General features: G+C 42.6%; 1 protein-coding gene across 1 annotated transcript in view; it reads right to left on the reverse strand.

Moving 5' to 3' along the window:
- Positions 1-16,289, reverse strand: part of LOC102445641 (high affinity cAMP-specific and IBMX-insensitive 3',5'-cyclic phosphodiesterase 8A) — a 267,727-nt gene extending 251,438 nt beyond the window's left edge. Inside the window, exon 1 of the mRNA XM_006139239.4 lies at positions 15,934-16,289. Within this exon, the coding sequence (XP_006139301.1) occupies positions 15,934-15,999 (66 nt within the window). The 5' untranslated portion in view covers positions 16,000-16,289. The remainder of the gene's footprint in view (positions 1-15,933) is intronic.
- Between the last annotated feature and the right edge of the window lie 791 nt (positions 16,290-17,080).

Genomic DNA, 17,080 nt, shown 5'->3' on the forward strand with positions numbered 1-17,080 from the left:
CATCCAGAGAAGCCCCTGTCCACGGCAGCCCCAGGGGGACCACACGCAGGGGCTGCTCGGGCCGGGCTGGAGCAGTCTCTGCCTGCGCAGGGGGCTGCTTCAGCTCAGCCCCAGAAGCGGGAGGGGGGAGAAAAAGTACTCCAGCTGTGCTGGAGCCTCCCCCTCTTCAGTGGCTAAACTCCATGTTTAGCCAGTTAACCAATCAAACAGGATTTTACATCCTCACCGGATACTTGCATGATACTAGCACCGCCACCTATTGACTGCTATAGCTGCTATCTAGTGATCTCAAAAAAATTAAACTTGGCAACAACTCTATAAGGTAGGTCAGCAACCTCAACCTCCAATGGGGAAAACAGGAGAGAGAGAAAATGACCTCCCTGAATTTATACCCAGCAGCTCTGTGGTGGAGCAGAGAATAGAACCAGGGTTATAATATTAATCCTTGTTTATTCACACATCACAATTCAAGAAAAAAAGGCTAAATTTCCACTCAAATCAGACTGGTTTTGGACTACACAACTGTCTAAAAATTCTTATTGCCTGATACAAGGAACAGTACCTTTTCATCATCTCAGTTAATCAAGTAGCCTTTCAGCAATATATGACGCAGTTTGAATAAGCCCGGTTAAGTACTTATGTACACAGGAACGCTGTTACAAGTAAGAGGGTGATGAAATTATATTTTGCAAGAAATAATCGACGCTTTGAGTGTCAGGTGTGTTTTGGAAAATGTAACTGCATTTGTAACATTTATCACTGCTGTTTGTGCAGTAGGACATGTTATTGTCTAGCCTGCGTACCTGTTTAGCTTGAAAGTCAAGATTACTCATGCAGGACTGGAGACTTAGAGATTCTGGAAAATAAACCTCCTTGCTTCTAGGCTTAGACTGTTCTCAGAGCTAACACGCATTTTGAACTGATTTTATTGCTTATTTGTTGCTTTTTAGTGCTGGATCATGTTTAAACACCAGTCTTTGGTTGTATACATTGTTTGAAGTTTTTAATTTAGATTCTACAACTTTTGCAACCAGAGTCAGCTGACTTGGGCTTGCAGGGCTCAGGCTGTGGGGCTAAATAAAACACTGTAGACATTCAGGCTCGACGGGAGCCTGGGCTCTGAAACACCCCACCAAGCTCCAGAAGCCCTAGGTTTGGTTCTGCCTGTTGGTGCTACAAGATCAGCACACACCTCACATCACATGCCCTTGATTTATTTGCATGTCACTTTAATAATACCAATAGGAGGGAAGAAAAAACCTATGTAGACAGAACCCAGCAGAATTTGGCCACCTTCATGTGAACAACAGTAAATAAAATGTCTCATGGGCCACCCCTAGAACTCCAATGGGCTCTATGTGGCCCATGGGCCACAGGTTGTCCACCACTGCCTTAGGGCCATAACCAAGTCTTTATTGAGTTTTTAGACTAGTTTTACTCCAACACAAAGCTATGAGTTAACATGCACAATTGTACCATGAGGATAGCCTAACTTTAACAATGGCTTCCTGTAATTGTCTGAGCCCTCCTGTCATGCAGAAAGTCATCTCATGATAAAATCTTGTTTACCATTTACCATCATTAATCTATATTTTCACAATGAATTAAGTGCAGAGGGACATTAATTACAACACTGATGACACTCCAGCCTTAATTCTCATGACCACAAAGTAAACCGTGTCAGATAATCAGCTTTAATCACCACACATGGCTATTGGAGCAAAGTGCTACTGAACTGACAACATGAAGTGACATGCAGCTAGCAGTCACTGCAGTTACAAGCACGGCATTATAGCATTACGTCCCCAAATTACTCTCTATTTCCATCCACATTAGTCAGATCTATGGGCTGCTTATTCATTTGCCTAGGACATGGCTTAAATTAGGGGTGACCACTTTTGTCAATACCTAGCAGCCCAATTTTATTTATAGAACACTTTCAACTAGGCAGCAAAGTCTTCCACTGTCCTTTTATACCTTTTCACTTTGCATTTAACAGCTACTTATTTATTTTACTTCCCAACCAGGAGTATGTTTTTTTAAAATCTGTGGTTCCCATTTCAATATTATTTTATGTTATTTTCTGGGAGACTGGGGTTTTGGAATAAAGTCCAACACTTGGACCACGTGGTTTGTTAAGACCTGGGGAGAATAGCTATCAGCATAGTCCAGACACTGAAACACCCCTAAACCCCTTTCTACAGCCCCATTATGGAAGTGCTAAGCACTAGTAGCTCCAAGAACCCACCAGATTCCCGTTGAGATTTGAAAATGAGTTTACAATAGCCAGTTTGACTGTCTGCCTTTACCATGATTGTTATTGCTTTCACTGCACAGGGTGCCATTGTGCTGTGAACTCAATCAAAAAGGGAATCCGTACTTTGAGGAGCTTACTGTTTAAACAGTATACATCTAACACCTTTGCCAGAAGACCCCACCATTGCTCTGCAGGTGGACAAGGCTCCTAAGATCCAAAAATCTATGGTGGCAGCTGGGCTTTCTAATGGATCAATTATCCTAACAAGAAACAGTCTGCCCCCACAGTTTTAGGATACTGTTCTCCTCCCATTCTAAGGTCATAGACCAAAACACAGATTGCCACTGTGAACTGCAGGAATTAGGGCTGTTAGTGTAGATTACTGTAGAGTTGGGTTTGGGGCTTTTGTTTTAATAAGGGCAGTCTGAGCTTCGCTCTTCAGAGATGGGGATTAAGTTCTGATCTCATCAACAAAGCCCAAGTAAAATGAAAAGTACCATTGACCCTGGGAACCATGGCAGTGGGGGGTCAGGTCCAAAGAAACCTATTGTAAACTCAGACGACTCACCCAGCTCCTGGATATGTCATCTCTCAGACGCGTGTGCTATTCAACACACCATATTTTAAAAATGTGAATATTTTTGAGAACTGAATATTCAAAATACCAACAATTGAAATGCACGTGCAAGCTAGTGAAAGGCATGGCTTTACCTTTTAATCATTCAATAAAAACAAGGAAATAAGAAAAAAGATCAATTCATAATTAAGATTGACATTTTAATCAAGAGTTAGAAATGCAGAGTTATGATTTATACGGAAACCATTACTTAGCCATATGATGTCTGAGTATTAAACTTAAATCCATCTGCAGACACAGAAGTTATTTTATATTATATAGATTTTACACCCTCATATAATATAGACATGGTGCCAAGTTAAGACTACTTTGAAAAATGTGACTCAGAATGCACTGACTTTTCAGAGTTAAGATTTCAGACATAAACAGTTTTGCCTAGACATTACCACAAGACAGAGATCCAGACTGACATTCAGATTATGAATACCACACATCTCAGAGCTCAGGGCAGTCAATTCAAGGTTCCACTTTGGGGACTAATAAAAAAAATTTGATCTGAATTCTCATTGTGAGTCTGAGAAGCCCCATAAATTCAGAAATTGTCAGATTTCAATTTGGCCATTGTAGGGCCATCTCTTAATTGTGAAATTCACATCTAGACTTGGGAGATGGGCAGATTAGGGGGTTCAGTTCCAGCTAGGTTTTGTATAGAATGCTCCTAGGAGTCAAGAAGAACTCCTTGTCTAACTACAACAATCAAGACGGGTACAATATCAACAGATAATTAGGACATCCTATGGCTCTTCAACTCTAAGATGACCACTGACTGCTAAAGTCCTCAGACCGCCTTATCTTCTGCTAAATGTGCTGCTTGTGCTACTCCACAGATGTTCAGCAATACACAGCCATAACATTCACAGCTGCTGCACAGTCAGGACTGCCCACAAAACTGAAGAGCTATGAAATCCTGGTCCCCATATACTCCCAGGAAGACTTGTATGCTACTGTGGAGTGGAATGGAATGGTATCTGGATGTTTAGAAGTTCCCCATATCTTGCCAGGGAGGTCCGGAATACATCAGTCTGTTAGTTTGGGTCATCAGGAATCTTGTATTTTTTAAATGTTTTTCCCTTCAGTGATGACAGCAATGTCCCACAGTTGAAACACGGCAGCCGTCCAGCTCCCTCCGGGGGATCAGTTTATCTTACACATGAGAACTGGATTATTGCAGTTACACAGAGCAACACATTTCATGAAGCAACATTTCCAGCCTCGAAAGGATAGGGAAGGGGTTTGGAAGGAGGGGTTTTCAGAGGTGTTCAGATGAATTAGGTGCTCAACTTGAAATGAATTCAGAGGTGTTCAGGTGAATTAGGTGCTCAACTTGCACAGGCTCTGTTTTATTCCAGGAGATAATTTAAAAAAATCAAACATTTGAAAGAGCTGAATGTACATTAACAGTTACAGATAATTAGAGCCTTGCATGGATACAAAATTTGTATCCACATCTGCATCTGTATCTGCAAAAACGAGCCATGGATATCACCTTGACACCCACAGATGTGGCTATCCACGGATATAAAGCAGATAGCTGCAGATTTGCAGGGCTCTACAGATAAACCAGAGTCAGCTAGGAAACCTTAGCACAGCTCTAACCAATCATGGATATAAACATTCCTACTTGCAGGTGGATGGGTCTGAGGATGTAACTGGGGCCTAGGCTGAATGATCCCAGTTCCTTCTAGCAGTTATGACTGTGAGCCTTCATCTCTGCCCCCACTTACATAAACACCCATGTGCTGGAACTATCCCCACCACCTCCAGGCAAAAGTAACCTTTTCCCAGAATGATGGCTCAGATCCACAACCAGTATTTAGCTGCCACTGACATTTTAGCTGCTGCCTAACCCCAGAAGTGCCCCATCAACCAAACACACCAGGTCAGCTGCTTAGGCACCTGAGCCCCTCCTCTGCCCCATCCTGCTGCTCAGCATGTCACACCTGGTTAGTTTAGGTGGCTTCCTGCGGAACTCTCTCCACGCACTATTGGGAACCTGGCCATCTCCCTCAGGGCTGAGCCTTTGACCAGGCAGCCATCTACTCTGCCCTGAGCAGAGACACACTCATGTACCTTTGCAGATCTGGGCCTAGCAGTGGTCAGAGAGAAGGATTTACTCACTGAAGACTTTGATTTTTTAATACACAATATTATGACAAGCCCAGCAGCAATTCAACCCCTTCAAACACTCATTGCAGAGAGAGAGAGAGAGAGAGAGAGAGAGAGCGAGACTCCGATCAGAACTTTTTGGCTGGATTCTCACTATATTTCTTCCCCCCATGACCCTCTGCCCCATCCCCTACACCTCACTCTTCCCTAGTTCTTGTTGGTCTCTCCAACCCTCTTTTTGGGGGGCTCTATTGGCACTTACAGAAATTCCCCTGATCCTCCAAAATCATTTCAGGTACTGAGCCCATATATGCACACACAGCACATGAAGGCACTATGTAAGTAGGAAAGAAAGAGAGACTGGTATGATGACTGCCAGTGTAATGCTGGCAGGTAGAATTGAAGCTGGGACCTTTGGAGCTCAGGGCATGAACCTCTACTGTATGAGCTAAAAGCCATCTGCCTCTCAGCTAAGGCTGTAGAACAGATTCATTCTCTCTGGGAGGGTCTGAGTGGCCCTAGCTGAGGAAGTGCTCCCACGCTTCAAAGTCTTTCCAGCTGAAATCCTGGATGAGCCCTGGCTTGAAACCTTGGCAGGTGGAATCATACTTAGGACCTCTGGAGCTTAGTGCAGGAGCCTCTAACCGCTTGAGCTAAAACCCAGCTGGCTCTCAGCTAAGGCTGTAAAGCAGACTCATTCTTTCTCTCTGTAAGTGGTCTAAATGCCACTACGTGGGACAGTAAACCACTCCCAGTAGGTGTGTGGGTTTCACCAGCATGGTCAAATCTTAAATTACATTGCTGGCCAGTTCGACAGGTGTCTGTGGAGGAATTACTGACCAAGACTCAAAATCAGCAAGATAGATAGTGGCTCCATGAAGTTTTAGTCTTTTAAAGGCCCAGTTTAGCATGTTCTTGGTCCATTTCAAATAGTTTTATCTATTTTTGCTACAATTTGGCAGATACAAATGTGTAAAGTAGCCAATGGCAGAAGCCAATGGCAGAAATATGACCTTGGAGGAGATTAATTGTGATCTGGGTTTTATCTGAAGCTTGTTAGTGCATTTAGTGTAGTAATGACTAGTTCTCTCTCAAGTCACATCTCTGGGATATAGAACCATGAAAGAAATGCTGCTCAGACAGAGACCACTTTGTTATAAATGAAGCTTCTGTTCCTCTCTCTGACTTTGTATAAACACCCATCATAAGGTGATGAACGTGTTATCTGTCCAGTCTGGTAAGAGGTACATTAAGAGTAGACAGCTATGAATCCCTGGCTGGCTTTTATGGAACAAGAATAGTTGTGAAAGGGTGCCTTGCTCATTTTCAAGAAGAAAACCATTGGCTGCTATCAAGAAAGGGAATGAAACTAGCTACTTTTGTACCCTCCAGGTCTAGTTGCAGTTTAGGCAAGGCTTTCATATGAGTCAGTCTTCCAGCCAGATGTCCCCTGTCAGCAGTGCTTGTAGTGAATGTGGTGAAATTACAAGGGATAAGAAAAATACAGATACTGAAAGAAAGACCTTGACAAGCAGGAAGAGTTATTTACACTGGGGTCTATCATTCATTTTGACAGTCTTCTCTTGTTTCTGAGATTAATAGCACTCCAGGGTTGCGTGTAACATTGTAGCACTTTAAGTGCACAGTATCTGCTGTAATATTGTTAATTAGATGAAGTCATAAAACTCCACATTTTGAATTTATGAGAATGCTCTTTTTTAAAGTCTTTCTTATTTTACTGCTAAACTCTTTTCCCCGCAAAGGCTGCTGGAGAGAGAAGCAGATCTAATGACAATGGGAGAGAAAAGAAGATCTAATGACACTGAAGGACTAAATACAGCCAAAAGTTCACCTTAAAATTTGACAATAAGAATCCTGAACTCTAATATAGCATTTTTCATCTGTATGTCTCAAAGAGCTTTACAAAGCAGGAAAGCCTGATTATGCCTATTTTACAGATCAGGAAACTGAGGCAGAGGGAAATGAAGTAACAAGTGGCCACAGATTTTGGATGCTCAGTCTGAGACAACTTGGACCTGATTTTCAGAGTGCTGCATACCAGCTAGATGAGATATAGCAAGGGAGAAGACAACATTTTCTCCTCCTAGGCAGGAGGCACATTACCCAGGGAAAGAAATGTCTCCTTCTGTGAAACTGCTTTGTGGACTGGGAGCCCAATCCTGCATTCCTTGCTCAGGCAAGAATCCTTTGGCTGCATCTCAGAACTTTGCCTAGAGGAGAGGGACAGTTCAGACCTTTCAGAGTTATTGCTTCAGGTTCTACTAACATCAACAGATGTTGCTGCCTCAGTTACACTCAGTGTGCATTTGTGTAGTTCTCTCTGCAACCTCCACAACTAGAGGTTTTCATTTTAAATAGTCAACTTTTTGGTTCTGGAGAGCAAGCCAGCTCCTTTTGCATGTGGCTTCTTGATGGGAAAGCCTGTATCAGCTTAATGCAAGCCCTAGTTGCAAGGTTAGAGTCCCTTATCCAAGGATGTAAATAGTTAACCAGTATGGGATGAAGCAGTTCCCTGCCCACCATGGGCAGGGGACCTGTGGGGTGAGCGGGAGCAGCCCGTCAGGCCCAGGCAGCATGCCATAGGAAGGGGCTGCTGCAGTCAGATAGACAGAGTAGCTTCTGTCCGTGGTGGGCCAGGCCTGGCTCTCCCACCTCAGGTTACATGCTGGCTCCCTGGGAATGGCAGTATACAGAATCTGCAGTGCATGTAACTGCTAGGATTTTTAGTGGTTACATGGTTACATTTTAAAATTACTTTTTACATCCCTATACACGATTGGCCATCCCCAATGGAAGTGGCAAAAAAGAACTCCATTTTAGTTAGCATTTCCTCTCACCACAAGGGAGGTCCCAAAGACGCCTGCACTTTTCTCACTCACCACTGACAGTACGGGTCCAAAACCGAACGCCTGTAGAATGGCAGCTTAGGTTGAGCCAGATAATGTCAGTTCAGAATTAGAAGGATGAGGGCTATCATCAGGATTGAATGCTTTCCTACTGCGACAAAGGGCGCCATTAAACACAGGGTATATAACACCAGCAGCAAGTGCGGATTTGACCCTGCCAGGCATTGCACACTTAGGAAATAGTTGGCGGGAAGGCTGCTGAGCACCTCAGAGATCAGGCTTCCAGGATGGAATTTGCAATAGCACTCAGCATTGCTATTTCTCTCACTGACACCAATGGAAGAGTAATTTCAATCAATGGGAGCAGAGTTAGACTGACACTGAGATGTACTGAAAATCCCTGCAAGGTAAACTGCTTCTGTATTCATTCACTCCAAGATCACCCAGTCGTGTCTCAAGCCTCCATCCATCACCTGTCCTGGAAAGCTTCTTGTGTATTCTCCTAAGGTGGAGAGTCAGTTTTCAAAAGCTAGCTGAAGACTATTATTGATTGCTATCCATCCCTTAAAATAGAATTTTCCCAGGGCAGGAACCCTTTGTTTAACTCGCCCCATCCCAATGGAAAAATACAAGATTCAAGATGGATTCCAGCACCAGGTGAAATGGTCGCATGTCTTTGTAGGACCAACCATAGTTTGGGGTCACAGGAAAAACAAAACCATTTACAGATTGTTGTCCTGAACATTGGGCCACTTAGTCCTTTAAGAACCACTAATGGCGCTCACTAGAAATTCTAGATTAATAAGTAGGCTTATACTTCATATTTCTAACTCCACATACAAGAATGATATGTGCACACAAACAGAGTATTGTGAATGATAGGTTATTTGACCTATTTTGTATAAAACATTCAAATTATGCATATTTATATTAAAACCATATTTCCATAAAATATGGGGGGAAACGTCACACCTTTATTTAAGATAGAAGAATAGATAGATAAGATAGAGAAAACACGTAATCTGCCTCAACAATAAACAAGTTTAAATACACACTGAATACACATGGAAACAAACAAATCAAATGATTATATATAGTATAATGAGCTTTCATGGGCAAAATCCATCGGAGGAAGTGGGTTTTGCCCATGAAACCTCATGATACTATATGTATATTTCCGTTAGTCTCTAAGGGTACATCTATGCCACATAGCTATTTTGGGGTACTGGAGGTATCCCGAAATAGCTACCGGTACCCCGAATCTACACAAGCTGCCCGTTATTTCGAAATATTTTTCAAAATAATGGGCATGCTGTTTCGGCATCCTGGTAACCCTCATTTCATGAGGGTTAAAGGATGTCTCAAAATAGCACGTATCAGAGGGGTAGCTGTGTTAGTCTGAATCTGCAAAAGTGGCAAGGAGCATAAGCTTTCATGGGCAAAGACCCACTTCGTCAGATGCATGCACGAAAGCTTATGCTCCAACACTTCAGTTAGTCTATAAGGTGCCACAGGACTCCTCGCCGCTCTTTCAAAATAGCATGTTATTTTGATATTTGGCATGGTGTAGATGCACCAAATTTCAAAATAAGCTATTTTGAAAAATATTCGAAATAAGATACACAATTTGCGTATCTTATTTTGAGTTTAGGGTGCTGTATAGATGCACCCTAAGGTGCTACAGGACTACTTGTTGTATTTAAAGTTACAGACTAACATGGCTACCCCTCTGAGACTTTTGTACATGGAAACATCCATATTCTTATGGCTCCTAGCAGGTAAAAGGCCTTCTTGTCCTTCAGCAGGGTAGTTGGGGCTGTCTGGGAGCAATTTGCTAGATCAGCAAGAAAGCTCTGAGTTAGTTTAAACTCAAGTATTTCATATCAATAGCCATTTCTTTATCTCTTGGTCTCTGAGAAACCCAGCTTGAGCCAGTCAATACAAATCACCCAGGGCACGGGATCTGTCTCTGGAGCTGTTTACAGTTTCAGCAACTAGCTCAGCTCATCCCCCACTGCTTTTAGTTCTTGTAAGAGCTGTGATAACTCTCCCCACCATGGAGAACACCACAATCATATGTTCCCTAAAGTTACTGACTGGAATTGAACGTCGCACCACCTTCCAAATGGGTTTCCCTTTCTAAGTATCAGGAGCACCGTAAAAGCCATAGGACAGGGAAGTTCAGGGTTGTGGTAAACATCTGTTTACTAGTCCAACCCTCTACACCACCAATTTTCAAACTTGGGTTACAGGCCCACCCTGGTAAGCCACTGGGAGACTGTGACACTTCGTTTATTCAAGTGTTCATAGCCCAGAGCCTCACAGCTCCCATTGGCTGGAAATGGCGAACAAAAGTCAATAGGAGCTGCAAGGCTCCATGGCTACAGACACTCAAATAAATGAAGTGTTTCAGGCCTGCCAGCAGCTTACCCAGGCAGGCCCATGACCCTAGTTTGAAAACAAGAGCACTAGACAATTATTTTACGCAGTTGTCTTTTCAGTTTAGCTACAGCTTATAGTAATGACTTTACTACCCACATATTTATGCTTAATTAATAACAGTGAGGGAGAACAGCCATTTCCAGGAAAAAGTTTGTTCTAAGAAAGTAATTTTTTTCCCCTAATCATCTGACCACCTGTAGCCTTGGCACATGTCGGTTCAGCACATTAACAATCTAAATATGTCCTTCTTCCAGCAATTTAGCTCCTGTTTCCCACAAGTCTGTTCCAGTCTCAAATGGAAGCTGTTCTGTGAAGCAACTAACACAGTAGGTTCTATTGCTTCCATGCAAGCTGAGACATAACAGCACAGTGTAAGTATTTAATTCAGCGTCAGAGCTCATGTTTGAAGGGTTTCCTCAAGTGCATGTGCAAGGTGTTTAGCAAGCTAATCTCTCCAGCCTGCAGCTATGTTGCCAAGACCATTGTGTACTTGTGTCAAATTAACACCTACTAATACATTTGCCCCAAAGTGTTAATTAATGTGCACTTGAAGTATTTAAAGGTGATTAAAAAGTAAGTGAGCTACAGCCCAAACACACTGCCATGAGCTGTAGCAAGGAAATTATCTCTGCCTGAAAACAGGTTGCTGTTCACCCTTGAGTAGACTGAATATCCAGTTTGCTTTGTAATCTGCTCCCTAAAATCAGATACTGCAGCAAGTTAATAAATGGCCAGCTTCTTTTTATTTACAATTCTGCAAGTGCATTTGGTAGTTATGAAATCGAGGTACTAACAGCACTGGCTTGAGCCAGCTATTGTGTACACTTCTCTACGCATGCACTCCAAATCACAGCAATTCAAGTTTGCAGAGAATGACAGTTTACTGGATTATTTGATGGTTTTAAAATAAGCACAAATAAGGACCAGTTAGCGACGCTAACATGCTAATTTTAATTTTTATTTGAAGCAGGATTTGAACTCCTATCTCCAAAGCCAAACAGCATAGTCCATGCCTCTCTGAGCATATCTAGGGTGACCATATTTCCTTATGCTTATAGTCAAACAAGTTCAATGGCAATCAATTGTACAAATGTTCAAATTAATATCAAGTTGGCTGTGAGCCCCTGTTAAAAAGAAATACTGTGTAGTTGGATTCTTTCTATTTACCTTCTTTAAGGATTTAGTGTTCACATGGTGGGGGGGGGGGGGTGACACATACATACACTCCCCAGCCAGTACACAGGGGGGTGTGGTGGGTGCGAAAGCATCCCTCATGATCCTCCAAGTAAACGTGCTCCAGGGGAAGGCAAGAGCAATGTGCTGCCCGAGCCTCCCTCCCCCATGCTCTGACCAGCTGGGGAAGGTTGGGGCGGATTTCACTACTTACTTGGGGATCATGAGGGGTGCATTCAACCTTTGCGGTCCACATATACAAAAATAGACACACCCCTCAGAAATTCCTGCGTACGGGCCTGACTCCTGTACACCACTCTCACACTATGTGTGTACGTGTGCATGTGTGAGAGAGAGAGCAATCGACCCAGTCCCTCCATGCCCAGCACTCTCCATCATCCATGACTGGCTAGCCCCTGGAACAGACCTACCTCACCTGGTACTGTGTCTTCCCAAGGCAACACATTTGGAGGGAGCAGCATGCAGGGTCACATGCCCTCCTTTTTCTGCTGGAGTTCGCACTGGAATGTGGCCAGCGGCAGCCTTTTGGTACTGTGTAAGAAGGAATGGATGGAAGATGCTTCAAATATCAGGGCAGTGTAAGCTCCTGAGAGTAGGGAACGTATTTGCGAGAGTCTTATATAGTGATGAGTACACTGGCAGATACTGGGGCATGTTTCCCATTGTGATGTGAGTAGTTAAGTACTTGACTACCTCTCTCTCTCACACATGGACACGCACACGCATAGTGTGACAGAGGTGTACAGGAGTCAGGTCCAGTCGAGTACTAGAATTCTTGCTCCCCCCATCCCACCCACTTCCTCTGTATCAGAGGCAGCAAGGAAAGAAGGGAAAACAGGAGCCAGCGCAGAGGGGAGCTGGCTTAAAAACTGATTTCCCTCAGTACTGTCCCTGTGAGAGGCAGGAGCAGGGGGACGGGTAGGGGAGATTGCTCTGGCAGCAGCCCCTGTGCGCAGCAGCCCAAACTGGCTACAGGCAGTGGTTGCTGCCAAAGCAGCCTCTGCCTGTGGCCAGCCCAGGCCACCGTGAACAGGGACTACTGGATCCGGAATGAGCCAGGACTGAGCAGTCCCAGCTCACGCCAGTCCAGTTGAGTACTTGAATGCCATTTAAAAGGCAGAGCCGCAGTGGTCTTGGAGCCAGTGTGAGCTGGGACTGCTCAGTGTTGGCTCATGCTGGCTCCTGGAGCTACCCACAGGGCATCTCTGCCTTTTAAATGTAGTAAAAGCCCTGCAGCTCATACTATATTTAAAAGGCAGAGATGCAGCGGTCCTGGAGCCAGCTCTAGCTGGGAACTGCTCAGTTCCAGCTTCCCCAACTCCAGAAGCTACCCGCACTGCAGCTCTGCAGAGGCCTCCCCTTATTGACTAATTGTGTAGTTCATACAAATTGTATTCGCTACAGGCCGTCCCTGCTAGATGTCCAAGATACATTCCAAAAAATGTGGACGTATAGCGAAAATGTAAAAACGGGGAATTTCTTTGATTTGTGTTCAAGCAGCTGACTTTTGTTTGCTCAAAAAAAAAATTAACTCCATGTCTGATCTGGGAATGGGAGGACTTATAACAAAACAGTTCCTAAATTCATCAACAGCGTTAGTATGGAACCAATGTATACAGGGGCGACGTATAGCAGGGATGGTCTGTACACAATTAGCCAAATATCCACTCCTTAACATCCTTAGTTTCCCACTGGGCTATAACCCAATCTCCAGTTTCTGGGGTGCAATTTTGTGCCTATACATACTTATATTTATTTTTGTAACTATAATGAATCATGGGGGCAAATTTAGAGCAGAAATCTCCAACTCCTTGATTTTGGGTTATAAACAGTAGGGCTGTGTCTACACTGGCATGAATTTCCGGAAATGCTTAAAACGGAATACTATTCCGTTTTCAGTTTTTCCGGAAAAGGAGCATCTATATTGGCAGGCTGCTTTTCCGGAAAAACCCTTTTTCCGGAAAAGCATCTGTGGCCAATGTAGACGCGCTTTTCCGGAAAAGAGCCCCGATCGCCATTTTCGCGATCGGGGCATTTTTCCGGAAAAGACTGCTGGGCTGTATACACTGGCCCTTTTCCGGAACAGTGTTCCGGAATAAGGACTTATGCCCGAGCGGGAGCAGAATAGTTTTTCCAGAATAGCGGCTGATTTTGTACAGTAGAGCATCGTTGCTTTTCCGGAAATTCAAGGGCCAGTGTAGACAGCTCGCAGCTTATTCCGGAAAAGCGACTGATTTTCCGGAATAAGTGGCCCAGTGTAGACACAGCCTAGATGTCTAACAAGTTGCAGACAGTGATTTGCAGGTGCACCTACAAAAGTGATGGCTAGAACTGAAAATCTGGTTTTAAAGAGCTAGTAAGGTCAATGTTTAGTTATTAAATGTTACAGCACATTTTCTAAGACTACATCTTAAATAGCCTTAAAATCACCTAGGTTTTTCTCATTTATTTATCATGGAAACATATAAAAATCTATAACTTTGAGGGGGGTGGCATATTTAAAACGTCACAACAGCTTTACCTACTTTCCAATCCTGAAGATCTGTAAAGAATTCTATTACTATTCAATATGTTCACTCCTACTGCAATCCTGCATCCTGCAGAAACTGCACAGGCACTCAAATTTTCCCTCCCAATAGGCTCCTGTTAATCACTTCATCTTACTGAGAAAGGAGGACAGGTGAAGAATGACTTCTTAGATTGTCTTCAGAATACTTAATTCATTTATAATCCTAAAATTCTCCTCAGATATCGCAAGTGTCAATTAATAAGTTTTCCACTCAATACTGACTTTTCCCTGTTTGCAACTGATCCTGATTTCTGTGAACATATTTTTATTTTTAACTGTTTACCATATAATTTGAATGAATAATTTTCAGCCATGTGTTTGAATATTGCTCACTTTGACTAGTTCCTATTTTGTTAGTAGTTTGTGATTGCTGTCCAATCAAGAAGCAGAAACAAAATTATGTGACTGAGGATACCAATCTGTTTCAACGGGAAAGTAAAGAATAAGGAGCAGTAAATGGCAACAAATAGCCATGTTTGCATGTAAACATGGGTATTCTCCTAAAGAGCAGGGATTCCTTAAAAATCTCATGAGAACAAAAACCTGTAGACTGCAGAGAGACACACACATATTGGATGATCAGATCAAGCAGCTGTTCAGAGTGGAAATAAATGTATGTGAATGCAGTCTCTTAACTATTTGACTAGGTGTAGAAGTGAGACTTCTCCTTTTAAAATGTCAGCCTCTGTTCTCAAAACAAACATTCTGAAGACTGCATCAGAAACAAAAATTCTCTTTGGGTTTCTAGCTTCCCAGGTAACTTCTCCTGAAAGTAGTATTAGTTATTTGAGATGATCTATCTTGACACCATTTTGAACTAGATTCAAAACCAGGTATAGGACTATGCAAGAATGAGTGTAATACGACTTAGTATTTTCTCAAAAAATAGCAATGACACTACGTTACCTATCCCTACCATCTCATACCCACTGCATGCATGGGCTGTGACTTCCTAACAAGTCAATATGCGAGCTAATATTTTTCCTTGCACAACCATGAGTCACTCCAAGGACATTTAGCCCACTGAAGAATCTTAAAAGACAACGACAACAAGAACAAAAATCAATATTTTACAGGAAAACAAAATTAAGATTGAATGCCCAGCTCCTGAAAACTTAATCTTTCAATCTCATGTAACAGGAGGATATTAATATAAACACATTCATCGTTCCAAATTGGAAATCTGTCAAATTTCAAACACAGGAAACCAGACTTTATATTAAGAAAAAGCAACAAAGCAGGATGTCAGCATTAGTACTATGGTTATATGTGAACTCAGGACAATGTTGTTACATGTTATCGAATTACAAAGACAACCAAAACACAACACAGTCTCAAAATGTCTTTGTACAAGGTTTGACAAGAAGTACAGCTATTCTCATTGGTAAAGTTAAATGCTGTCTAGGGAGCTTTAGGAGAATATTGTTAATTTGCCTCCAGACATGAAGTTAAGTAGTTATTTGCTAATGCGTATGTTACTGTGTGTTCACTGTGGTTTTACTTAACATATTTGACCTGCAAATGTCAAAATGAAGCTTTACTAAAATTGTGAGAGCTTTCTGGAGTTTGGGCCCCTGTGGAAAACTGTTCCTTTTTTTTTTTTTTTTTTTTTTTTGGTAGCACAACAGTTATTCAGATATTTAAAGCTTTCAGTGTAACAAATATCACCTTTTAATTGGTATTTCTAAAGTTTAGAAGAGTCTCGCTCCAAGAAATATTTTCCCCCAGGTTGTTTACAATGGCTGGTACAGAGGTTGTGTGTCTAGTCTAATTTAAAAGATATTGGTCTACTGAAGTCACTTGTAAACACCACATGGAAAGAATATTTTCTATAATTAAACAAATAAGTTATTTTTCTCACCTTGCACCACGGACCGTTAGAGACAGAGCTGCTTTCCAAAGTACCCACTCCTTCATTCTCTTCCATGTCTTCTTAGTTGAAAAGCTTTGATTTCCACTGAAAACACATCAAATAACCCTCAGCAGTCCAGACCACACCGCACAGACTATGGCGTTCCCGTCTGGGAAAGCATTTCAATAAGTAGCACACAAGCTTTTTATGTTCCCTTGTCTTATCCAAGATTTAGGATCACGGTTACTTGCTGGTTTTCACAGATTTGCCAAGGGACACCGAAGCATGGCCTTTCCCTTCTTAGGACTTGACAGCTCCTGTTGTCAAGTATTTATCTCCCTCAGCCTTGATCTGTAAGAAAGATCTCTCTGGTAACAAATGGAAAATGCTTTTTATTAGATTATTGCTCCCCCTGGAACTTCTGCTCACTTCAAGAGAAACTTGACAACCCAGTGCTAATTCAATAGCGTAGCCACACCCCTCTGCTTTAAGAGCTAGTCTAGACCATAAAACCAGAAGCAAGGTCACCCAGCAACCGATCATTTCACGTCACTAAAGGTAATAAAGTCAACTTACATTCAACTTATTGCCTGGGTTGGTAAATATTTTTATTAGATTAAAGTACCGGGGGGGGGGGGGGGGGGGGAGGGAGGGAAAATGACCCTCTATTCTTATCTGTGATTAATTTATTAAAAATTAGCCTGCTCAACAGCATTTAGTCCTCACATTCTCAGGCAAAAATATCCAGTGTGCACCTAATGGCAACTAGGTGATGCCCACATTCCACAAACACTAAGACCCCGATCCTGCAAGAGTTATGCACATGCTTAATTTTACTCAGGTGAGTCGTCCTATTCAACTGAAAGGGACTGTGCACCTGAGCAAATGTAGGCATATGTCCAAGTGTTTGCAGAATCAGACCTAAGAAAGACAATCCCTCCTTCAACCCACTCCCCACCACAAAAGCCTGGATAAATAGAGAGGCTTTGCACCATGGCCTAATGATCAACAGATCTGAACTCTGTCAAAAGGTGGTGGAGTAAATGAGCTTTCCTGAGCAATATATGTCTTTACAGGGAGAAAAGGCAGCCTTGTTGTCAAAGGATTCTGTCAACTTGAAAAGTCACAGTTCCATGTGAAAATGCTGTACCGATGT

Source organism: Pelodiscus sinensis, chromosome 14 (assembly GCF_049634645.1).
Source record: "Pelodiscus sinensis isolate JC-2024 chromosome 14, ASM4963464v1, whole genome shotgun sequence".
NCBI lineage: Eukaryota > Metazoa > Chordata > Testudines > Trionychidae > Pelodiscus > Pelodiscus sinensis.